Source organism: Myotis lucifugus, unplaced genomic scaffold (genome assembly GCF_000147115.1).
Source record: "Myotis lucifugus unplaced genomic scaffold, Myoluc2.0 scaffold_136, whole genome shotgun sequence".
In the NCBI taxonomy this organism is placed as follows: domain Eukaryota; kingdom Metazoa; phylum Chordata; class Mammalia; order Chiroptera; family Vespertilionidae; genus Myotis; species Myotis lucifugus.
This window is the reverse complement of record NW_005871184.1, coordinates 3,455,782-3,478,098: the sequence shown is the minus strand read 5'-3', so window position 1 is coordinate 3,478,098 and position 22,317 is coordinate 3,455,782. Positions and strand designations below refer to the sequence as shown.

The window sequence follows — 22,317 nt, the reverse complement described above, 5'->3', positions numbered from 1 at the left end:
ATATAGTAGTAGTAGTAGTTGAAAGAAAATCTCTTACATTTCAGACAAATGGTACACAAATTTGGTTCTCAATGGCGAGGTGGGATCAGAGATATTCTCCCTGTTGTTAACAGGAACACTAAAAAAGAGAAAAACAAGTAAAAATTATGAAATTAACAGATATTGCTATTTTTGGTAATAGGTATATTGCTAGGGCAGTACTTTTTCATGAGGGCATTTAGTGAATTTAGCATTCTACTAGTAAAAGAATCTATGGTGATGCTCATACTCAGATTTCACAGTAATTTGCTATAATTTAAGCATTTCCCATTCAAAATAAACCTCACAATAGCTCCTCTGTCAGTGATGTTTGCTTACTTGGCAAATCCATTTTTCCCTTTAGCAATCAGCTCAAGTTTTACCCTCTCTATGGTTTCTATGATAACTTAGATCCCATCTCCACCCCTCTATAAACTCCTTCCTCTGTAGTCTTATTAAGCTCATCTATCTTTATTATAACAAACACCATATCATAGTTGCTTGAGGCATAACTTCCCTAGACTACATAGTTCCTTGAGGCAAAAACAGTTATGTATTCCCAGTGTCTCACTACTTGTGTAGTATGTGGAATATGTTTAATATTTGTGGAATGAATGGACAGTTATTAGTACCCACAATTTTGAAATGCATAAATTATAAATCAGAGAGGTTAGCAACCTATCCAAGATCACACAAGTACTAAGTAGTAAAGCTTTAGCTGGAATCCAAATCTCTTGATTTGGTGATTTCCATGAAAAATTAGAAAAATTAGATAGTTCAGGTGATCTTATTAACTTGTACATTTTTTCATCTATGTCATTTTTCTCCTCATATGCACTCATCCCTACCAAAAGATACAAAGAACAACCTGTGTTTCCTAACTCAGTGGTTAGCAATAATATTCATATAAATATCCAAGCAAAAACCTGGATACCATCCCTGGGTCCTCCCTTTCTATCATGGCCTATATTTAATCCCATGTCACAGTTCAATTGATTCTAACTCTTTGCATCTGTGAAATCCATCCACTTGGTTCAGGACACTGCCTCTTCTCTCCTAGCAATGCCTTCCTTCAGTCTTGAACCCCTACAATGCATTGGCTACATTATTGCCAAAATGGCCTTTCTAAAATACGAGCCTAATTTCCTTCTCTGCTTAAAACCTACAGTGTCTCTCCAGAAATACCAGGGTATCTTTAATGACATGCCTGTCACTCTCCAGCCTCATCTCTCACCATGCCACCCTCTTTACACTACATGCCAGCTCTAAACAACAGCTGACAATTCCACAAACTTACCAGGCTTTTCTCATCTCCAAGTTTTAATAAAAAAAGTTCTAACATTTACTAAGCGCTTACAGTGTGCCTGGTACTATGCTAAATATATTACATGATGATCTCATATAATCCTTATAGCAACCCTTATTCCTTTTCCTTTAGAATGATCTTCCTCACTTATCAACCCTGTCGTTCCCCACACATTTACCCAATTAATTCCCACTCAGCCAGCTAACAGCCATCACTGACTTCCACTACTTTCTCCAAACATTCTTCCTGCCTCCACTGCCACTCGGCACCAGCCCACAAGGATTGGCCTGGGTGCCCTCTAATATCCTATGCCTATTCCTGTCATCATAGCATCTACAATACTGTATTGTAATTGGCTTTTTAACTGTTTACAGTTCCCTACTCAACTGTAAATTCTCCAACAGTCCCCAACTCCAACCCTCAGTGGCATTCAGTAGCACTTAATAAATGTTTGTTGAATGAATGAATGGACCTATTCTTTATTAGCTTGAAAGGCTCTAGTAATATCAGAAAAGGCTTTAAATATTGATAGAGATAAGGGAATAAACATGTATGAATGTCTACTTTGGGTCAAACAGTGTTCTAAACACTTTTACACATTATCACATGTAATTCTCACAACCCTATAAAGTATATGTGTATGTCTACATATATTGTATCCCTTTTTAATAGTTTAGGAAACAGGCTCAAATTAGTCAAGTAATTTACCCAAAGTCATATCGCTAGGAAGTGATGGAGTTGGGAATAATGCCATAATGACATGGCAATAATAATAGAACTTTTAGAAATGAAATCAGAGAACCATTAATACACATCAGGCAAAGTGGATGAAGTAACTGAATTATCTGAATTCAGAAAAAAATATATCATAAAAAGAAGGTCATAGAAAAAAAGATGAATTAGAGAATTATAGAGTGCCATTTAAAAATCTGAAGATTTAAACATAAGATGTTTAATGTCATGAATGCCATCCATCCCTTCCAGTCGCATACTTCTCCAACTGTTCTCTCTCTAACAGGGAGCTCAGTGGTATAGAGTCTGAATGGTCCGAGAAAACCTGCCAGAGGAAGTGATGTCTAACCTAAGACACGCAGGTTGAGAAGAAGTTAACCAGGCTAAGAGAAGTGGGAGAAAGGGTTCTTCAAGCAGAGGAACAACATGCAAAAATAGAAGAGGAAGAAAGCACTATGAGTGGGGGAAAATAAGGGCACTACAATAGTTCTGGATTTTCAAACATGAGGTGAAAAAAAGTGTCAATGGAAGAGCTTGAGCATTATGCTCAGTGTTGTAGGTTAGGCCGAAGCGTTTGTAATTCATCGCAGTAACAATGTTGGATAAACCAAGGTATTTTAAGAAGTATAGTAACAATCGGGGGAAAAGGAGACATATGTAAAATTTTAGACAAAAAAAAAATAAATAAAAAAGTATAGTAACATAAAGATAATTGGCATGTAGGTTAGGTGGATGAATAACAGCAAATACTTTTTTTAGTATTCTCTAAAAAGAATAGATCTCAATTTATCTTTATAGTAGCCCCATGAGATATATACTATTTCCCCTATTTAAAGATGAGCAAGTTGCCCTGACCAGTTAGACTCAATGGATAGAGCATTGGCCTGCAGGGTCCCAGGTTCAGTTCATGGTCAGGGCACATGCCTGGGTTGTGGGCTCGATCCCCAGTTGGGGGTGTGCAGGAGGAAGCCGATCGATGACTCTCTCATCATTGATGTTTCTATCTCTCTCCCTCTCCCTTCCTATCTGAAATCAATAAAAATATACATTTTTTAAAAAGATAAGCAAGTTGAAGTTTATAGTTAAGTAACTTGCATACAAGAGCACAACTAGTGACCCAACCAGAACTTGAAACAAAATTTTAAAAACATTATACTTCTTCCATTGATTAGATGGAATTGAATGCTATGTTGTTTCAGAAAGAGGTACCCAATTGTTAGGAAACTATTCAAGGCAGAAGTGTTCACAAGGAAGGCTTTACTGATTGGATCCAATAGGAATCTCATTTCTTAAATATTATTAGCATTTTGGCAATTAAACATCAAGACTCGGACTACATGTGAAATGAAATGAATATCTGGAGTCCAATGGACAAGTGAAAACTAAACCAAATTAGTCAATTAGATTAGTCTGCCTTAGCTCTTATGCCGCCACTTGAGTACTATGTAAAATACTCTGTAGTTCAGATGTGGTACAAAATAAAGCTTTTACTGTTATCTAAAGTTTCATTTTGAACTGATCAAGAGCAACTAAAAGTTCAGCTTCAAACGGAAATAACTCTAAATAAACAGGGCATGTTGGTGACTAGATCTGAACCTTCAGTTATCATCTGACCTAGCTGACTGGTTTTAGACTGTATGGAAACCTTGTTCCTGCTCCCAGCTTGTGCATAATTGACTCAGGTCCATTAACTAGATTCAATCTCCTGTCAGGTGCTACAAATCACAAAGAGGAGCAAGACATAGGTATTACCTTCAAACAATGACTGATATGACAGAGTATCTCTGCTTACAACATGAAGAAATGAAATATAAAATACCACGTACATAATCCTGATGTTCCTCTCCACAATTTCTTGAGTAGGATCATCGGGAGAAGGGATGACCCTAGAAGTAACCCGGGCACACTTGCATTTGTTGTCTGCAAGAACAGTCCTTTCATCTTCGTCTTGGGCTGGAAAAATACAATGTATTAAGAAGAAATGAACTTCGGGTGGGGGGGGGTGGTAAGAGCTGGGAGGAGGAAGATAGAAGGGGGAAAATGGGAGATATCTGTAATACTATCAACAATAAAATATATATTTTTTTAAAAGAAGAAGAAACAGGGATGAAAATCTACTTATCAACTTTGTATTGAGTTAATCTTATTTCCTGCAGAAAAAAATCAGTTTTATGGTTGATCAATTTCAGCTTTCTCCATTTGTTCTCCTTCCTAATCTAAAATAGCTGAGTAGAATCTCACAACGTAGTGAAGGACATCCAAATGTACTCCAAAAGGAATTTTCTTCTTCCCTTGGATCAGTCTAGGGGCACCTGAGCTGAAAGAATTCTGGTTTTAAGCCAATGTTTTTAATGGAGCACAGGTCTCTGAATGATGTAGCCTTGTAAACGTGAGTACCAGATGCCAAAATAAGAGAGAAAACAAAAATCTAGACTGGATTTCTCTCAGACCAAAGCATTCCATTCAAAAGTGAACAAAAACTAACATTAGCCTTTGTAAACCCAGTGTGAAATGCCACATCCTTCACTGGACTCCCCTTTATATACATAGTTTGTTACATTGCATTAGAGCTGAGCACAGATACACTTCCCCCCAAAATAACCTTCCTTCCTACGATTTTTAAATATTCTCCACTACAGTCTTCCTAAACTTAATTTATTCTTCTTTTTTGTAGTAACAATCAGGTTATTATGATATAATGATCCAATCAAAATAACAGGTGCTATATTAATATTCCTCATAAGAATTATTTTTAAAGTTTCAGTATATATAGATATAAAATGTTACAAATTTGCAAAAACAATTCAGAAAATACTGAGTAAATATATATTTAATTTAATATGCCCAAATGCAGAAAAAATTAATAAATGAATAAATTCACAGACCATTAAAGCCTTAATCTGAATATTAGACAAAGAGGTCTGGTAGCTGTTGCAAAGAATATATAAAGAAAATGTGTTAATATATGGACTTAGATCAGTTAACAGATGTTTGAAGAGTAAATAGCTTTATTTAATAGTGCAAATTAAGTAAAAATAATGTTAAATATATTTTGTTCCTATAATTTTAGCTAAGTCACCTTTAAAATTCCCTCACATCAAGCCTCAACTGAAAAAAAGCAACAACACAAAAATTTAGCACATAAAGTTATAAAGGTTAATGACTGGGATAGATATCACTGTTACTGAAAGCCTAATTGTTCCAGAAATGGTCTCAGAGCTGAGAGGACCTAATTGCATATTTCAGTCTTGGTGATAATTATTACAAAAACATTTTAAGATCATTGTTATTGTAGTTATAATTGTTTGAATTATTTTATAATGTTATTATTCATAACTTCTTAATAAACCTTCAGGTAAAAGTCTGTATGGCACTGGCGAAGAAACAGTATGAAGTCAATTCAAGATCATCATATAACTTTCTTAACATTTTGAAGAGTAAGAGGAATTAAATGGTGTCCTTTCCCTGCTGCTCTATTCATGACTCTTAAATGCTTTCTCAATAAAGTACAAATGATCCAGAAATACCTGACCAAAATAAAAACTGAATCAAATATGTGAGTTGACAATTAAGTATTAAATAGAAAATGTCTATATTTTATTTATGGCATATAGTTTATTTTCTTACCTGAAACCTAGGAAAAAACTAACATTACTGTTGTTATATAAAAATGTTAGGCAGCCTACATACCTGCTAGAAAATGTACAAATACTTTCAATTCACCAAGACTTATAAGATTCAACATTCTCTCTCACTGACAGGAAGCATTTTCCCTAACAAATCTATTATTAAGGATTGTGCCTTACTTTATTCAAAGAGCAACTGAGATATAGTAGGTGCTCAATAAAATTTGTTAAATTTAATTCAGTTCAAACAAATAATAAAATAGACTTAACAACATATTCTACATATGAGCATAATTAATTTACTAAAAGGCGATTCTCTTTTACAGGAAAAATAGGATAGTAGGAATATGGGTCAGAGGGTCAGAAGGCCTGGGTTCTGTCTACTACATGCTTGCTGTGTGAGCTTAGTTAAGATATTTGGCCTCTCTAAATCTCAATGGGCTCAACTATATGTAGAAATTATAATAGCACCTATCCTCAAATGGTTGTGTGAGAATTAAATAGAATAGTATAACCCTGACCGGTTTGGCTCAGTGGATAGAGCATCAGCCTGTGGACTGAAGGGTCCCAGGTTCAATTCTGGTCAAGGGCATGTACCTTGGTTGCAGGCACATCCCCAGTGGGGGTGTGCAGGAGGCAGCTGATCAATGTTTCTCTCTCATCGATGTTTCTAACTCTCTATCCCTCTCCCTTCCTCTCTGTAAAAAAATCAATAAAATATATTTAAAAAAATAAATAAATAGAATAGTATATGTAAAGTAGTTAGCATAATGCCTAGAACCTAATATGTGCTCAATAAATGACAGCTCATATGTGTATATGTATGTGTGTATTTATACATATGTATAGATACATGTACTGTACATGTTTTACTGCTATCTTTATATTGTAAATATAATTAGAAATTATTTTTAATGCTAAATTAGTATGAAATATATTTCAAAAGATTATTCTTAATTATATCATAGTCAGTCTTGAAATAAGAATAAACTCAGTTTTAGAAACAATCCAGCCAAGTTATATCACACTAATCGTGTGCCCTTCTAGATGAAAATTATTAAAAACTGTACTTCTATATTTAGAATGTACTCCATTTTCTATAGTACTTTGAAGGGTTAATAAATAAAATAGCCAAAGTTCGGTCATCAAGTTATAGGCCCTGTAGAACATTGAACATTATTAATAAATCTGTAGGCCCAGATCCAGAAAAGTTCTTAGAACTAATACTAGTCTGTTTTGGAAAATAAAATTCCAATGGAGTCTATGTTGTACTTAAAGTAATTATTAATTTCCCTGAATACTAATTTAAGACACTCAAGAAGAGGACTACTGATTTTTAAGAATCAATATGGATATTCATATAAGTACAGCTATCAATACTTATTCAGAAACATATATTTTCTTATTCTCTAGTTTATAGTACTCAAACAAATAAGAGAAAAAGAATTATAATGAGTCTTGTCTGCATAAAGATCACTGCCCATATAAAGATTAAGGCATATTAGAGAAAAGTAGCACAAACATTAATGTTTAGATCTGAAGAACAGATTTGTGCTATATTTTTCCTTTTATCTGGGTTTATTTTCAAAATATCACATACCTGTCACAAGAACAGCCTTAACAAAAATGGCCAGGACTGCCCAGAAAAGCAAATGCTTCTTCATCTTGCCTTCACTTCTTTTGAAAACTGGAGCTAAAACCGTCAGGGTTAAGGTGTGTATGCTATAAGGAGTGTGCAAATGATGTTGCTTCTGCTTTCTTAAAATAACACTCCAGGCAGCTAACAAACTAAAACCAATCACAACTGTGGCTAAAGTCTGAAATTTTAATGCTGCACTGCGAAGAAATGTATGGCTTAGATTTACCTGTTTTCTTCCAAAGCATCCCCCAAAAGCCACCTTGATGCAATCACTTTTTATTTTACATTTACTCTATCTAATTAATGCAGAAGATTAATAATAATTTCAAAGCAAGAGTCCATTAAGAATGTTAAGTAGGGATGTTTAATGTTATTCCCTAAACAATAAAGTTTTCAAATATAGATATTTGTTGGGCTTGGAACAATAAATAAAGGAGGATAAATGAGCATGTTGGTTACATTTACATACAACATCAAATCTATGTTACTTTGGATTCTGAGTTCTCTCATTTTTTAAGAGTCTCCTAGAATTTTGAGAGGCACTAAAAAATACTTCAGGATCATAAGTAGGCAAGCAGATTTCATAGCTGGCAGTAGAAAACAGCAGAATGAAAGCTATAAAGTCTAGCACATAATTGTTCTCCTTCAGTCAATATGTATTGAAAGTCTAGCAAGAACAAAGTGTCATGCTCTAGAGCACACGATATTGCTATACTGTCAAACTTTACTTTCATTTCAATTTCCACTATCATAGCATTTAGAAACTATTTGGGGTTAAGAAAATATACTGGATTCACATAAACAATTATATCTAGTAGAAAAAGAAACATCTGAAAGCACATTTTAGCAATGTGGTCAGGGTGTCAAAACAAATATTAACCACTTAAGAGCTCCTCGTCTCTAACTGTAGTTTCTAAATAACTAATTTATTCCATCACTCTGAAAAAGAGTATTTAGAAGTTAGCTTGATATTTTTTACAAATTATTATTTCCTTGAAAATAAACTCAAGACTAGACTAGCTCCCCAAAACAATTGGATAAATTCGTGGGGATAAATTAAAGCTTCACAAAAGCTTTTTTTTTAAGCAAAGATTACTTGATTCATAAATATACTATATTTGGTGTTTATATTCTTTCAGTTTTATAGTTTTACTAGTGGCCCGGTGCAGGAAATTCGTGCACGGGGGGAGGAGGGTTCCCTCAGCCCAGCCTGCACCCTCTCCAATCAGGGAACCCTTGGGGGATGTCCGACATCCCTCTTACAATCTGGGACCACTGGCTCCTAACCACTCACCTCTCTGCCTGCCTGATCACCCCTAACTGCCTCTGCCTGCCTCCCTGATTGCCCCTAATCCCTCTGCCTGCCTGTCTGATTGCCCCTGCCTCTGCCTGCCTACCTGATTGCCCCTAACTGCCCTCCCCTGCCAGCCTGATTGCCCCTAACTGCCTCTGCCTGACTGATCACTCCTAACTGCCCTGCCAGCCTGATCTTGCCTGCCCCTAACTGCCTCTGCCTGCCTGATCACTCCTAACTGCCCTGCCATGCTGGCCTGATCTCGCCCCCAACTGCCCTCCCCTGCAGGCCTGATCTCACCCCCAACTGCCCTCCCCTGCCAGCCTGATTTTCCCTAACCCCCTGCCGGCCTGATCTCGCCCCCAACTGCCCTTACCTGCTGGCCTGATTACCCCTAACTGCCTCTGCCTCAGCCCCTACCACCATGGCTTTGTCCGGAAGGAAGTCAGACATCCAGAAGATGGCTGGTTGACCCAGTCTAATTAGCATATTACCCTTTTATTAGTGTAGATAGATTATATAGGATAGGATTGTTTAAATGGGGGGGGGGGGCTTTTTCAGCAGGAGGAGATGCTCTTGGCAGATAAAAATACATAATCCCTACATCTGGACTCATATCCAGCCATATGTACTATACTTCCAAACCGGTTATTAAAAAATTGAACCGCTTTCTTACACCTTACACCAAACAGTTGTTGCCCTTAAAACCCCTCCTCAGCCCCCACCTTAGGTTCTGCCTTTGCAGTTCACCCAGATTAGTTCTGATTGGTCAGTTTCTATGCCAGTCAACATCAAAAGCTCCGCCTCCAAGGCAGCCATTGGCTCCTCGCAGTTCACCCAGAATTGGTTCTGATTGGTCGGTTTCTATCTTTGTGAGGGTGTGAGGGTCAATTTGCATATTACCTCTTTATTACATAGGATCTTTCTATTATGTAAACTATGCATCTAAAAAGTTATTTTAATAAAAATAAGGTGTGAGATCTAAGTGGCAAAAGTGCCACCAGAAGAGTTACCTAGACTTGCAATATAGTATCAGGACCAGTGTTTTGCCAAATGTGTTCCAGAGATCATTGTCTCTAGAATCACTTGTACTACTGGTCAAAATATGGATTTCCTAGCTACACCCAATCAGAATTTCTGGAAATGTAACCTTAAAATATGTATCATTAGAAAGCCTTCCAGTTGATTCTTACTTTATGTACACTAATATTTGAAAATTGGTAGACTAAAAGCCTGGGAAGGGGAGAATAACTGGCATCATTAGCTATAGAAGAGCAAGAAGCTAATAAAGGCAATTTGTTAAACAAATTTATTTTTACAATTCTGTGATATAGGCAAATTGTTTCATCTTTTTAGCACTTACCAAATATACCTATATAATGGCTATTATATAGTTACTAGAGGCCCAGTCCCTCAGCCCAGCCTCTGCCCTCTCAGTCCAGGAGCCCTCAGGGGATGTCCTACTGATGGCTTAGACCCGGTCCCCTGGGGAGCGGGCCTAAGCCAAAGTCTGGCCTCCCTCTGTGGGAGGCGACCAGGTGGGCCGATCATGAGATGTCACCACCCCCATCACCCTGCTGCTGCTGCCACTGGCCTCACTCTGTGGGAGGCGACCAGGCTGATCAGGGGAAGGCACTGCCCCCATCACCCTGCCTCTACCTCCGCTGCCAGCCTCCCTCTGCAGGAGGTAACCAGGCATCCAATCAGGGGACGGTGACGGCTGGCTGGCATGGCCCCGCCCCCCCATCACACTGCTGCTGGTTGCTGCCACCTCCCCCCATCGCCATCCCCTCCCTCTGCCCACTGACACATGCCTTGGCTGGCTGGTGCCGCCTGCTCCCCAGCCCACCCCCCCACCCCCGCCAACTAGTCATTCTGCCGTTTGGTCAATTTGCATATTGCAGTTTTATTATACAGGATATATATATATTATAACCAAATATATCTATATATTGGCTATATATGTATTGGAGACTGGTAGACCCCAGTCTAATTTTTAAACAATTTCATCTCCAGATTTTGTTCTTCCCATAAAAATGTAAAATCTGAATAGTAGAACCCTTTCTAAGCAAGGGAGCTAAGTAATTGGAAGCTTGGCTACATGTTCTAAATGTTTCACCAAAATGGTTTATTTTTCTTTTTTCTTAAATATTTTTATTGATTTCAGAGAGGAAGGGAGAGGGAGAGAGAGATAGAAACATCAATGATGAGAGAGAATCATTGATCGGCTGTCTCCTGCACACCCCACACTGGAGATTGAGTCCACAACCCAGGCATGTGCCCTGACCGGGATTTGAACCGTGACCTCTGATCCATGCCGCTGGGCATGGTTTATTTTTACATTCATACAAAAGATTCTTACAGTAAGAGGTTCAGTGATAGACTTATCTGGAACAGATCTTAAGGTAATTTAGTCTCACCTTCTTTACTTCCACTCAAGTTTTATTTCAATTTCCTATGCAGCAGACAGTCTGAGTTCAGCACTTGTTTAAGAACCGCCTGAAATAGGTCAATGCTTCACTTCCTTTGACACAGCTTATTATATTTGGGATACTGAAATCATGACAGAGACTTTATTCCCTTGGGAAATAGAGAATATACTGTCCTTGTTTTCCTCCTCTCGTTGGTGACTCCTCAGCTCTTGCTGAATTTTCCTCCATCCTCAGCCTTCTCTTTTCTCTCAGCCTCTCCCTAATTAATTTTAGCTGACCCCATGGCTATGAACACAGGACATGCTGTGACTTTCAAATGGATAACTCTAGACTTTACCTTGCCCGTTGAGCTCCAAACTCCTATATCCAACTTTCTGTTTCATATCTCCACTTGGCTGCCTAATATGTAACCAGGCAAAACAGTACTCTTGATGACCAAGTCTCCCTCACACTACCTACCATTCCAATCTCTTTTTGTTTTCAATCTTCCTCAGTCAGTGGCACCTATATCCACCTGGTTGCTCAAGCCAAAACCTTCTTCTTTGATTCCCTTTTTTCCTCTTCCCCACATTCAATATGCCATCATGTCCTGTTGATTTTATTTCCAAAATCTATCCCAAACATATCTGATTCTCTCCATTTTTACTGCCACCCTAGTCCATGTCCCATCCTCTTTTTCAAACTACTACAATAGCCTCAGCAATAAAAAGTGATCTCTCCTTTGCCCCAGCATTGGCAACTAGGATTCATAGCTGACTAACAATAAGGGCTAAATACCCCAAATTCTAGCTCAGTTTCCTCCAAGGCTTAACAAAAGGCAACAGAACTCAACTTAGTGCAATCGACCACCAAACCTCCTCTCCCTTCTCCAGTCTTTAGAGCAGGAGTGGGGAACCTTTTTTCTACTAAGGGCCATTTGGATATTTATGACATCATTCATGGGCCATACAAAATTAACTTAAAAATTAGCTTGCTATATTTGGTCAAACATTTAATTAACTCACCCCTAATGCCTGGGCAGGGCCAGACCAAATGATTTCATGGGCCTTATATGGCTCTCAGACCAGATGTTCCCCACCCCTGGTTTAGACGATTTAGGAGAAAAAAGGAGAATGCCATCATAGGAGCTATTGAATTTTTGGGAATTGTAGTGCTTGTGGTAAGAGAAGTCTGCCTCTTTACTCTTGGGAGAGAGGAGGACAGGGTGCCCTTCTCTCCTCAAAGTCAAGTGAGGCAGAGATTCAAGAAAATAACTCAGAGAGATCAGGGACCTTGCAAAAATGGGAAATTGAAAAGCAATCCTGTATAATAAAAGTCTAATATGCTGTGTCTGGTGGTCCATTCAACCAATCAAAGCATAATATGCTAGTGATATGCTAAGGCCGCTCAACCACTTGCTATGATGTGCACTGACCACCCAGGAGCAGACAGTCGACCGGTCAACCAGTTGCTATGATGTGCACTGACCACCAGGGGGCAGATACTCCGACTGGTAGGTTAGCTTGCTGTTGGAGTCTGTCTGATCAGGATTGAGCAAAACAGGCCAGACACTTCCTGGAGCCTTCCCGCAGTCCCTCCCCAGCTGGCCAACCTCCTGCATCCCAATCACCATAACAACAAAATGGTAATTATGTAAGGTGAAGGATATGGTAATTAACCTTATTGTAGTAACCATTTCACAATATAAGTATATGTGTATCAAATTATCACATTGCACAACTTAAATAATATTATATGTCAATTAATTTTCAATAAAGTTGGGGAAAAGCAAAGAAAAAGAACATATCCAGAGTTTTTCTGACTTGGAGGGGAATCAGAGGACATTCATAAGAAGTGTTAGCTTTACTTGTAACTAGAGGCCCAGTGCATGAAATGTGTGTACTGGGTAGTGGGGCGGGGGGGGGGGCCTTCAGCCAAGCCTGCACCCTCTCACAGTTTGGGACCCCTTGGCAGACATCCCTCTCACAATCTGAGACCCCTCACTCCTTACTGCCTGCCTGCTTGCTGCTCCTTACTGCTCGGCTCACTGCTCCTTAGCACTGCTGCAGAGGTGGGAGAGGCTCCCGTCACCACCACTGTGCTCACTAGCCATGAGCCCAGATTCTGGCTGAGTAGCGCTCCCTCTGCAGCTACTGCATTGAGCCTCTGCCCCCTGGTGGTCAGTGCACATCATAGTGACCGGTCGTTCTGGTTGTTTGGCCATAACGGTCACTTAGGCTTTTATTATATAGACTAGAGGCCTGGTGCACAAAAATTTGTGCACTCGGGGGAAGGAGGGGTCCCTCAGCCCGGCCTGTGCCCTCTCACAGTCTGGGACCCCTCAGGGGATGATCACCTGCTGGCTTAGGCCCGCTCCCCAGGGGATTAGGCCTAAGATGGCAATCAGACATCCCTCTGGCAGCCCGGCAGCCCTCGGGGGATGTCCACTTGCCAGCGGGGAGCAGGCCTAAACTGCAGTCGGACATCCTTAGCGCTGCTGAGGAGGCAGGAGAGGCTCCCACCACCACTGCTGTACTGGCAGCCATCAGCCTGGCTTGTGGCTGAGCAGAGCTCCCCACTGTGAGAGCGCACTGACCACCAGAGGGCAGCTCCTGCATTGAGCATTTGCCCCCTGGTGGTCAGTGTGTGTCACAGTGACCAGTCATTCTGCTGTTAGGGTCAGTTTGCATATTACCCTTTTACTATATAGGATAGAGGCCTGGTGCATGGGTGGGGGACGGCTGGTTTGCCCTGAAGGGTGTCCGGGATCAGGGTGGGGTCCCGCTTGGGTGCCTGGCCAGCCTGGGATGAGGGGATGATGGCTGTTTGCAGCTGGTCACACTCCCTTCAGGGTGGGGATCCCCACTGGGGTGCCTGGCCAGTCTGGGTGAGGGGTTAAGGGCCGTTTTCAGGCTGGCGGGCAACTGAAGCTCCCAACCACTCCTTTTTTTCTTTTTCTTTTTTTATTCTGGGATTTATTTACCTTCTATGGCTGTCACTGGAGCTGAGAGCCGGCTTTAGCTCGGAGGCCGGCTCCAGCTCTGAGACCTCGGCTGCTGAAAGCAGGTATCTGGTTTGTTTGGATTCTATAATTGAAACACTGTTGCAACTCCAGCTCTGAGGCCCAGCTGGCTGAATGCAGGTTTCTGGGGTTTGTTCAGCTTCTATAATTGCAACATTGTTTCTTAGAGTGCAGCTCAGAGGCCGGGAGGGGCAGGCGGGGAACCTTGGCTTCCTCCATCACTAGAGCAAGCAAGCCTCCTGTTCGCTTCAGCTGCCTGGCTGCCGGCCGCCATCTTGGTTGGCAGTTAATTTGCATCGCCCTGATTAGCCAATGGGAAGCGTGTCAGAGGTACGGTTAATTACCATGTTTGTCTATTATTAGATAGGATAGCCTAAAACTGGAAGCAACCTAATGTCCATAAATAAATTGGAAAAACATATTGTGGTATATCCATTACTCAGCAATAAAAGTAAATGAACAACATGGATGAATCTCAAAATAATTATTCTGAGTAAAGGGAGCCAGACAAAATATTAAAAAGAGAATATATACTATTTGATTCCATATATTATATATAACTAGAGGCCCAGTGCACAAAATCCATGGACAGGTAGGATCTCTAGGCCTGGCCGGTGATCAGGGCCGATCGGGGCCTTCCAGCTGCTGGCCGGGGTCTCCCTTCCCTGGCTGCCAGTTGTCGGCCAGGGTCTTCCTTTGTTCCACGCTGCTGATGGTGGTCAGTGCACGTCATAGTGAGCAATCAAACTCCCGGTCTTCCAGTCAAACTACCAAGGGAACACTTTGCATTTTAGCCTTTTATATATAGACTAGAGGCCCGGTGCACAAAAATTTGTGCACTCGGGGGGGAGAGGGGGCCTCTCAGCCCAGCCTGTGCCCTCTCGCAGTCTGGGACCGCTCGGGAGATAATTATCTGCTGGCTTAGGCCTGCTCCCGGGTGGCAGAGGGCAGGCCCAATCCCTAGGTGCAGCCGCTGGTCGGGCTCAGAGCAGGGCCGATTGGGGAGTTGGGGCACCGCCCCCTGTCACACACAGAGCAGGGCGGATCAGGGGGTTGGGGAGCTCCCCCATCACGCACAGAGCAGGGCCGATCAGGGGGTTGAGGAGCTCCCCCCTGTCACGAACAGAGCAGGGCAGATAGGGAGGTTGTGGCCCCGCCCCCTGTCACACACAGAGCCGCAGGGCAATCAGAGGGTTTGGTTGCTGCTCCCTGTCACGCTGCTCCCGGTGCCGGGAGGCCTCGCTGCTCCACTGATCCCGGTGCTGGGAGGCATATTACCCTTTTACTATATAGGATAGAAGCCTGGTGCACGGGTGGGGGCCGGCTGGTTTGCCCTGAAGGGTGTCCTGGATCAGGGTGGAGGTCCCGCTTGGGTGCCTGGCCAGCCTGGGTTAGGGGATGATTGCTGTTTGCATCTGGTCACACCCCCTTCAGGGTGGGGGTCCTGCTTGGGTGCCTGGCCAGCCTGGGTGAGGGGATGATGGCTGTTTTCATCTGGTCACACCCCCTTTAGGGTGGGGGTCCCCACTGGGGTGCCTGGCCAGCCTGGGTGAGGGGCTGAGGGCCGCTTTCAGGCTGGCGGGTGACTGAAGCTCCCAACCTGTCCTTTTTTCCTTTTTTTTTTATTCTGGGCCAGCTTTAGCTCTGAGGCTTGGCTCCAGCTATGAGACCTCCGCTGCTGAAAGCAGGTTTCTGGCCTTTGTTTACCTTCTGTATTTGAAACAATGTTGCGGTCCTGCTGGCTGAAGCCTGGGGTATTGTTTAGCTTCTATATTTGTTACAATGTTGCTTAGAGTGCAGCTGAGAGGCCGGCAAGGCAGGCGGGGAACCTGGCTTCCTCCGTCGCTGGAGCAAGCAAGCCTCCCTGTTCGCATCAGCTGCCTGGCTGCCAGCCGCCATCTTGGCTGGCAGTTAATTTGCATATCCCACTGATTAGCCAATGGGAAGGGTAGCGGCTGTACAGCTAATTACCATGTTTCTCTTTTATTAGATAGGACTAGTGGCCTAGTGCATGAAATCTGTGCACGGGGGGGGAGGGGAAGAGGGTGTCCCTCAGCCCGGCCTGCACCCACTCCAATCTGGGACTGCTGGTTCCTAACTGCTCACCTGCCTGCCTGCCCGATCGCCCTAACCACTCTGCCTGCTGGCCTGCTCGCCCCAACTGCCCCCCGCCCTGCCTGCCTTCTCGCCAACTTCCCCCCCCCCACTAGCCTGCTCGCCCTCAACTCCCCACCCCCACCGACCTGATTGCCCCCAACTGCCCTCCCCTGCTGGCCTCTTGGCCCCCAACTGCCTTCCCTGGCTGGCCTCATGGCCCCCAACTGTCCTCCCCTGCCGGCTTCTATAGTGACAGAAATAGATCAGTTATGGCTTGAAAGGTAGGGAGAGGGAGAGGAGGAGGGGAGGGAATGATTACAAGGGTATATGAGGAAATTTTGGGTGAGAATGGATATGTTTATTACCTGGATGGTGCTTATAAATTCACAATTGAGCATATAAGTCAAAATTTATCATATTGTTTGGCTCAAATTATCTAGTTTATTGTATATCAGTTACATATCAATTAAGCTATTAAAAATTTCACATATTTAGACTTTAGTAGTTGAGAATTATGTTGGCTTTTCCTTTAATGTCCTTTATCAACTTGAGGGACTTCTGTTCCTACTTTTCTGAGAGTATTTTTTAATCAAAAATGGATATTGCGCCCTGACCGGTTTGGCTCAGTGGCTAGAGCGTCGGCCTGCGGACTGAGGAGTCCTAGGTTCGATTCCAGTCAAGGGCATGTACCTTGGTTGCAGGCACATCCCCCGTGGGGGGTGTGCAGGAGGCAGCTGATCAGTGTTTCTCTCTCATCGATGTTTCTAGCTCTCTATCCCTCTCCCTTCTTCTCTGTAAAAAATCAATAAAATATATTTTTTTTAAAATGGATATTGCATTTTTTTCAATTGCTTTTTCTCTATTAAATGACCATATGATCTTACATATAATAATATTACATTCAATGAACATTAATATTTCAAGAATAAAAGGATTTTAAGTATAATAATATTACCAAAACTGTACTAACATAGTATGATCACAAAAGTTGTAGGAAATGCTGGCTTGGTGGTGATTTAGTTGGCTATATGGTGAATTACATTAATTTTAAATGTTAAACTAACCTTGTATTCCTGGAATAAACCCCACTTAGTCATGATGTAATGTCCTTTTTATAAATTGATGGATTCAATTTACTAAAATTTTTACTTAGAATATCTCCTTTTCGGTTCATAAAGGATACTGGTCTGCAATGTTCTTTCCTTGTAATATTTTTGCCTGGTTTTGTTATCAGGATAATGCTGGGCCAATGGAATGAGTTTAGAAGTATTTCCTCTGCTCCAATTTTCTGGAGGAGTTTGTGTAGAATTAGTATTTTTCTGTAAATGTTTGGCACATTTCACCAGTGAAGTCATACTGGAAACTCTCTTAAGGCAGCAAGCTGGGGCAATTGTAGAGGTCTTCTCGTTTGTTTTCTGTCTCTCAGAGATCACTAGCCTTCACTGCCTAATGTCCAATGTCTTAGAAATCTTTGTTTTATACATTTTGACATTTTTCTTTTTAGATGTTTCAAGGAGAGGGGTAAATGTTGTCTGTTAATCCATCTAATTTTAATTTCAATTCACCGCTGCAAACTCTTCCTTACATTCATTCTTACCCCCATAAGCCACTGTCCACTCAACAGCAATCTTTTTAAACAGAAAGTCAGACCATATTTGACTCAAAATCTGGCTTCTCATTGCACTTGGAATAAAATCAAATTCATTATCTTGCCTGACTTCCCACAACTCTCTCTTTCACTCTCCAGCTACCTCTGCTCCAGGCCTCTGTACTTTCTAGTCTCTCTGCATGAACACTTCCCATATCCCTGCATGGCTAGCCCCTCACCATCATTCAAGTCTCAAGTCAAATGTCACTGCCTCAGAGAGAATCATTCTCCCCAGCTGCTCATCATTCTAAGCAAACGCCAGTCACTGCAATATTGCCCTATTTTATTTTCTTCATATATTTATCATTGTTGGAAATTCTTATTTACTATTTGTCTCTTTGAGAATGGCATTGTCTTGTTGCTCACTTCTTTTTCCAAGAACCAAGCACAGAAATGCCTAAAATATATTGGTTGAATAAAAGATGGAGGACATTTTCACAAGGAGTTGAAAACTTCTCTAATTTTAAGTCCTCTAACAATATTAGTTTCTTTTTTTGGACAGGCTTCATATTGTCTATGTCATTGTTTTAAAATATAGTATCCAGATGTATATAATAATCCAAGTGTTATCTGACCAAGTACAAAACACAGCAGAACTATAACATTTTTTCAATAAATGCGGCTTAAAATGATAATATCTCTTTCGGGCTATATTACACTATTGGCTTTTATTAAGTCAACTAAAATCCCCTTTTGGAAAAATGTGTTTCTATAATGTAATAACTTCTCCGCATTTATTATTTAAATAGTTGAGATTTAGATTTGAGATTTAGCATTGTCCTCTAAGTTTTATCTTGCTAAACTCAAATCAACATTACAACCAATTAGATTCTTTTTAACTCCCGACTCTGAAACGTAGCAATTAGTTATTTCTCCCAATTTCACAGCATCTGCAAACTTGATATCATGCCATTAGAATCCTCATTTAAGTCATTAAGAAAAATGTTTAATGTGGAAGTGCTGAAGGGAGACTTCTCAGGCATACATCTAAAGCCCCACCTCTAAGCTAACACCAATCCATTCACAAGCACATTTTGGGTATAGCAGTTCATTTCAGGTTAATTCATATAATATCATACTATCACACAGACTGTAATTCTCCATTTTGTCCATAAAGATAGCATGAATAATTATAAGGAATCAATCTCTCCTTAGCCTCTATCTTTACCATCATATGATTTCCTCCATTAAAACTCTTACATAATATAAAAGGCTCCTTGATATCCTGGAATCTTGCCACTAAACACTTAAAAGAGATGATGATATTTTTAAAGAATTTCTTAGCTTTAAATCAAGCTGAACTCTTGATTTTTCTTTTAATTGATTAAATTTTGCATTTAGTGTAACAATTCACTGTTCCCACTTGTCCTTAAACTTTATATGAAAAACAGGATCATCAGGAACACAGCCTTTACATCTTCTCCATATACAACATATCTCTATCTTCTGTACCCTTGAGGCACTAAACAACTGAAAAATAACTTTTGAATTGAACCTTAAAAATAAACTGAGAGGAGGTACTATTAGCACTGGAGGAAAGATCTCTGCCAAGAAAAGCTAACAGCAAAAATGACCTCCAAGAGAAGTGAAGCAAGATTAAGCATTCAAAAGTGGAAAATACTTTATGTGTATATATACACAATGTAATGAATATGTAATTTTATCAGTTTAATTTTAAACATTCTAATAGTCCCAAAACATCCTGTAGTCACTCAAAGTTCCACAAATTCATTGTACATAAAGTTACTCACAAAGATTAAAGAAGGGGTTTTCTGTGACAAAAGTGAGCTAAAGGTTGATCTGACTGGCAGTTTATTCCTCCTCACAGAGATCCTGGCTATGTTGCTCTGTACTTCCTCAGACTCTGAAAGAGCACTCTCTCTCCTACTCCAGAAAAGCATAACTTATCAAGAATCATTACCAACAAAAATGTAATAATGTTAAGAAGGATACAAATGCTTATAACTGTATTTGCCATGTTTTATTTCTTAAACCAAGGTGTAGTATATGGGTGTTTGTTATATTATCCTTTACAACTTGTATATTCATAATAAATTTTTAAAAATTGAGTCATTATCCAAAAAAGACCAATTATCACTCCAAACAATGAATGCCGATCTCTTCCCTTTCAGAATCTTAACTCTGGATCTATTTATTTGTTAAGAATTAAATAATGACCCACATTTTGAATATTATTATAGATTAAATGCTTAGTAGTAAATGTAGAATTAAGAATACTAAACTTTAGCCCTAACCGGTTTGGCTCAGTGGATAGAGCGTCGGCCTGCAGACTCAAGAGTCCCAGGTTTGATTCCAGTCAAGTGCATGTACCTTGGTAGTGGGCACATTCCCAGTGGGGAGTGTACAGGAGGCAGCTGATCGATGTTTCTCTCTCATCGATGTTTCTAACTCTCTATCCCTCTCCCTTTCTCTCTGTAAAAAAAATCAATAAAATATATTAAAAATATATCTTAAAAAAAAGAATACTAAATTTTATTTCCAAAATTAACTTCTAATCTTTAAAAGCATATGTAAATACATTTTACATAATAGTACTTTTTCTGCAAACTATTTTGTGTTCCTTTCTGTCATATACATTTTACACACCAATTTCCAAAAACTGATATAGAAGCCCTGTTAACCTTTGAAGTAGTTACATAATATTCCATTACATTGATACACCATAGTCACCATAAAGTCTCTATTACTCCATTTGGGGTTACCCCATTTACTATTAAATCAAAAACTATCTTTCAACAAACGTATGTTGTACTACTATGCATCTGATATGCTGAACTCTTGGTGCTAAGATATAAATGACCATGACTAACCAGGCTCTGCTCTCCCAGAGATTATACTCTGGTAGGAAAGACAGATAAGAAAAACAAATAAAATAATGAGTTTGTGATAAGTATAATGAAGGAAACAGACAAAGTACTGTGAGAGAGCATCAGGGTTAGGGTTAACATAGTCTACTTTAGAAGACATACTCAGGAAAGGCCTTTCAGAAAAGGTAATATCTAGGCAAAACAGGAGCAAATGAAAAGGAGCCTGTACTAGCATAGGGAATATAGTCAATAGTATTAGAATAACTATGTGTGGTGCCAGGTGGGCATTGGAAATACCAGGGGAACACTTTATAAAGTATACTAGAGGCCCAGTGCACGAATTCGTGCATAGGTGGGGTCCCTCAGGGTGGCCTGCGGAGATCGGGCCCCAGCTTGCACCCCCAGACTCCCAGCCCCGCAGTCCCACCTGGCACCCCGTCATGGCCTGGTGCCACCCCCTCACCTGCTCCACCATCCCACCTGCGGGGCTATCGATCAGGGCCAGGCCCTCTGCCCGGCTCCCTCAGTGCCTGGGAGCCGGACAGCGGCCCCACCCCCCGCCTCCACCGCTGGTCGCCATCTTCGGGGTGATGGGGCCCCTGCTTCCACCCACGTTGGCCTGGCGCCACCCGCTCACCTGCTCCACCATCCTGCCACGGTCCCACTTTCATTGGGGCCCATTGGGGCCAGCAGCGCCTGCACTGCCGCCTGCTGCCAGCACCGCATTGCCAATGCCCACCATGTTCCGCACCACCCCCTGGTGGTCAGCGCACATCATAGCGAGCGGTTGAGCTACCACCCGAGGGGACAATTTGCACATTAGGCTTTTATTATATAGGATGATTATCTAACCACTATGCTGTACACCTGAAACTAATACAAAATAATATTGAATGTAATATATATATATGTATATATATATACATATATATATATATATATATATATATATAGAGAGAGAGAGAGAGAGAGAGAGAGAGAGAGAGAGAGATTAAATAGAGGTAAAAGGAAAGGAGCCTGCATTAGTTACTATGCTCCCCTAAGAAATTACAGACTGAGTGACTTAAAACAACACAAATGTATTATTGCACAATTCTGTAAGTCAGAAGCCTGGGTAGGCTAAGCTAATTCCTCTTCTCCAACCACAATGTAGAAACCAAGGTGCCAACCAGCTTCGCTCTTATCCTGAGGCTCTGGGAGACAATCTACTTCCAAGCTCATTCAGGTTGTTGGCAGAATTCAGTCCGTTGTGATTTTAGGGCCAAGATCCCCATTCCCCCACTACCAGATGGAAGTCATCCTGGGCTTCTAGATGCTGACAGCATTCCCTGACTCATAGCCCCCTTGATCTTCAACGCTAGAGGAGTAGACTAAGTCCTTCTCATGCTTCATACCTCTCTGACCTCTGCTTTTGCCTCATCTCTCCTGCTTCCAGCTAGAGAAAGTTCTCTGTGTGTAGGGGTTCATGTGATTACATTGGGCCCCTTCAGATAACCAAGGATAATCTTCCCATTTTAAGGCCCATACCCTTGATCACAACTCCAAAGTCTCTTGCTATGTAACAGGTAACATATTGACAAGTTCCAGGAATTAGGGCATGCACATATTTTGGAGGGATATTATTCTGCCTACTACAGAGTCAAACTTGTTTTCCAAGAAGAAAGGAAGCAGCAAGTAAAAGGCCCAAGACAGGAGA

General features: G+C 41.0%; 1 protein-coding gene across 2 annotated transcripts in view; it reads right to left on the bottom strand.

The window, feature by feature from the left end:
- Positions 1-22,317, bottom strand: part of JCHAIN (joining chain of multimeric IgA and IgM) — a 35,041-nt gene that overhangs the window by 1,903 nt on the left and 10,821 nt on the right. The window contains exons 1-3 of one of the 2 annotated variants that reach the window (XM_006094413.3): positions 7,283-7,429; positions 3,883-4,009; positions 38-118 (exon numbers count right to left, since the gene is read on the bottom strand). In XM_006094413.3, the coding sequence (XP_006094475.1) occupies positions 38-118; positions 3,883-4,009; positions 7,283-7,346 (272 nt within the window). In that variant the 5' untranslated portion in view covers positions 7,347-7,429. Of the gene's footprint in view, positions 1-37; positions 119-3,882; positions 4,010-7,282; positions 7,430-22,317 lie in introns of those variants that run through there. The other variant, XM_014460648.2, reaches the window with a different exon arrangement.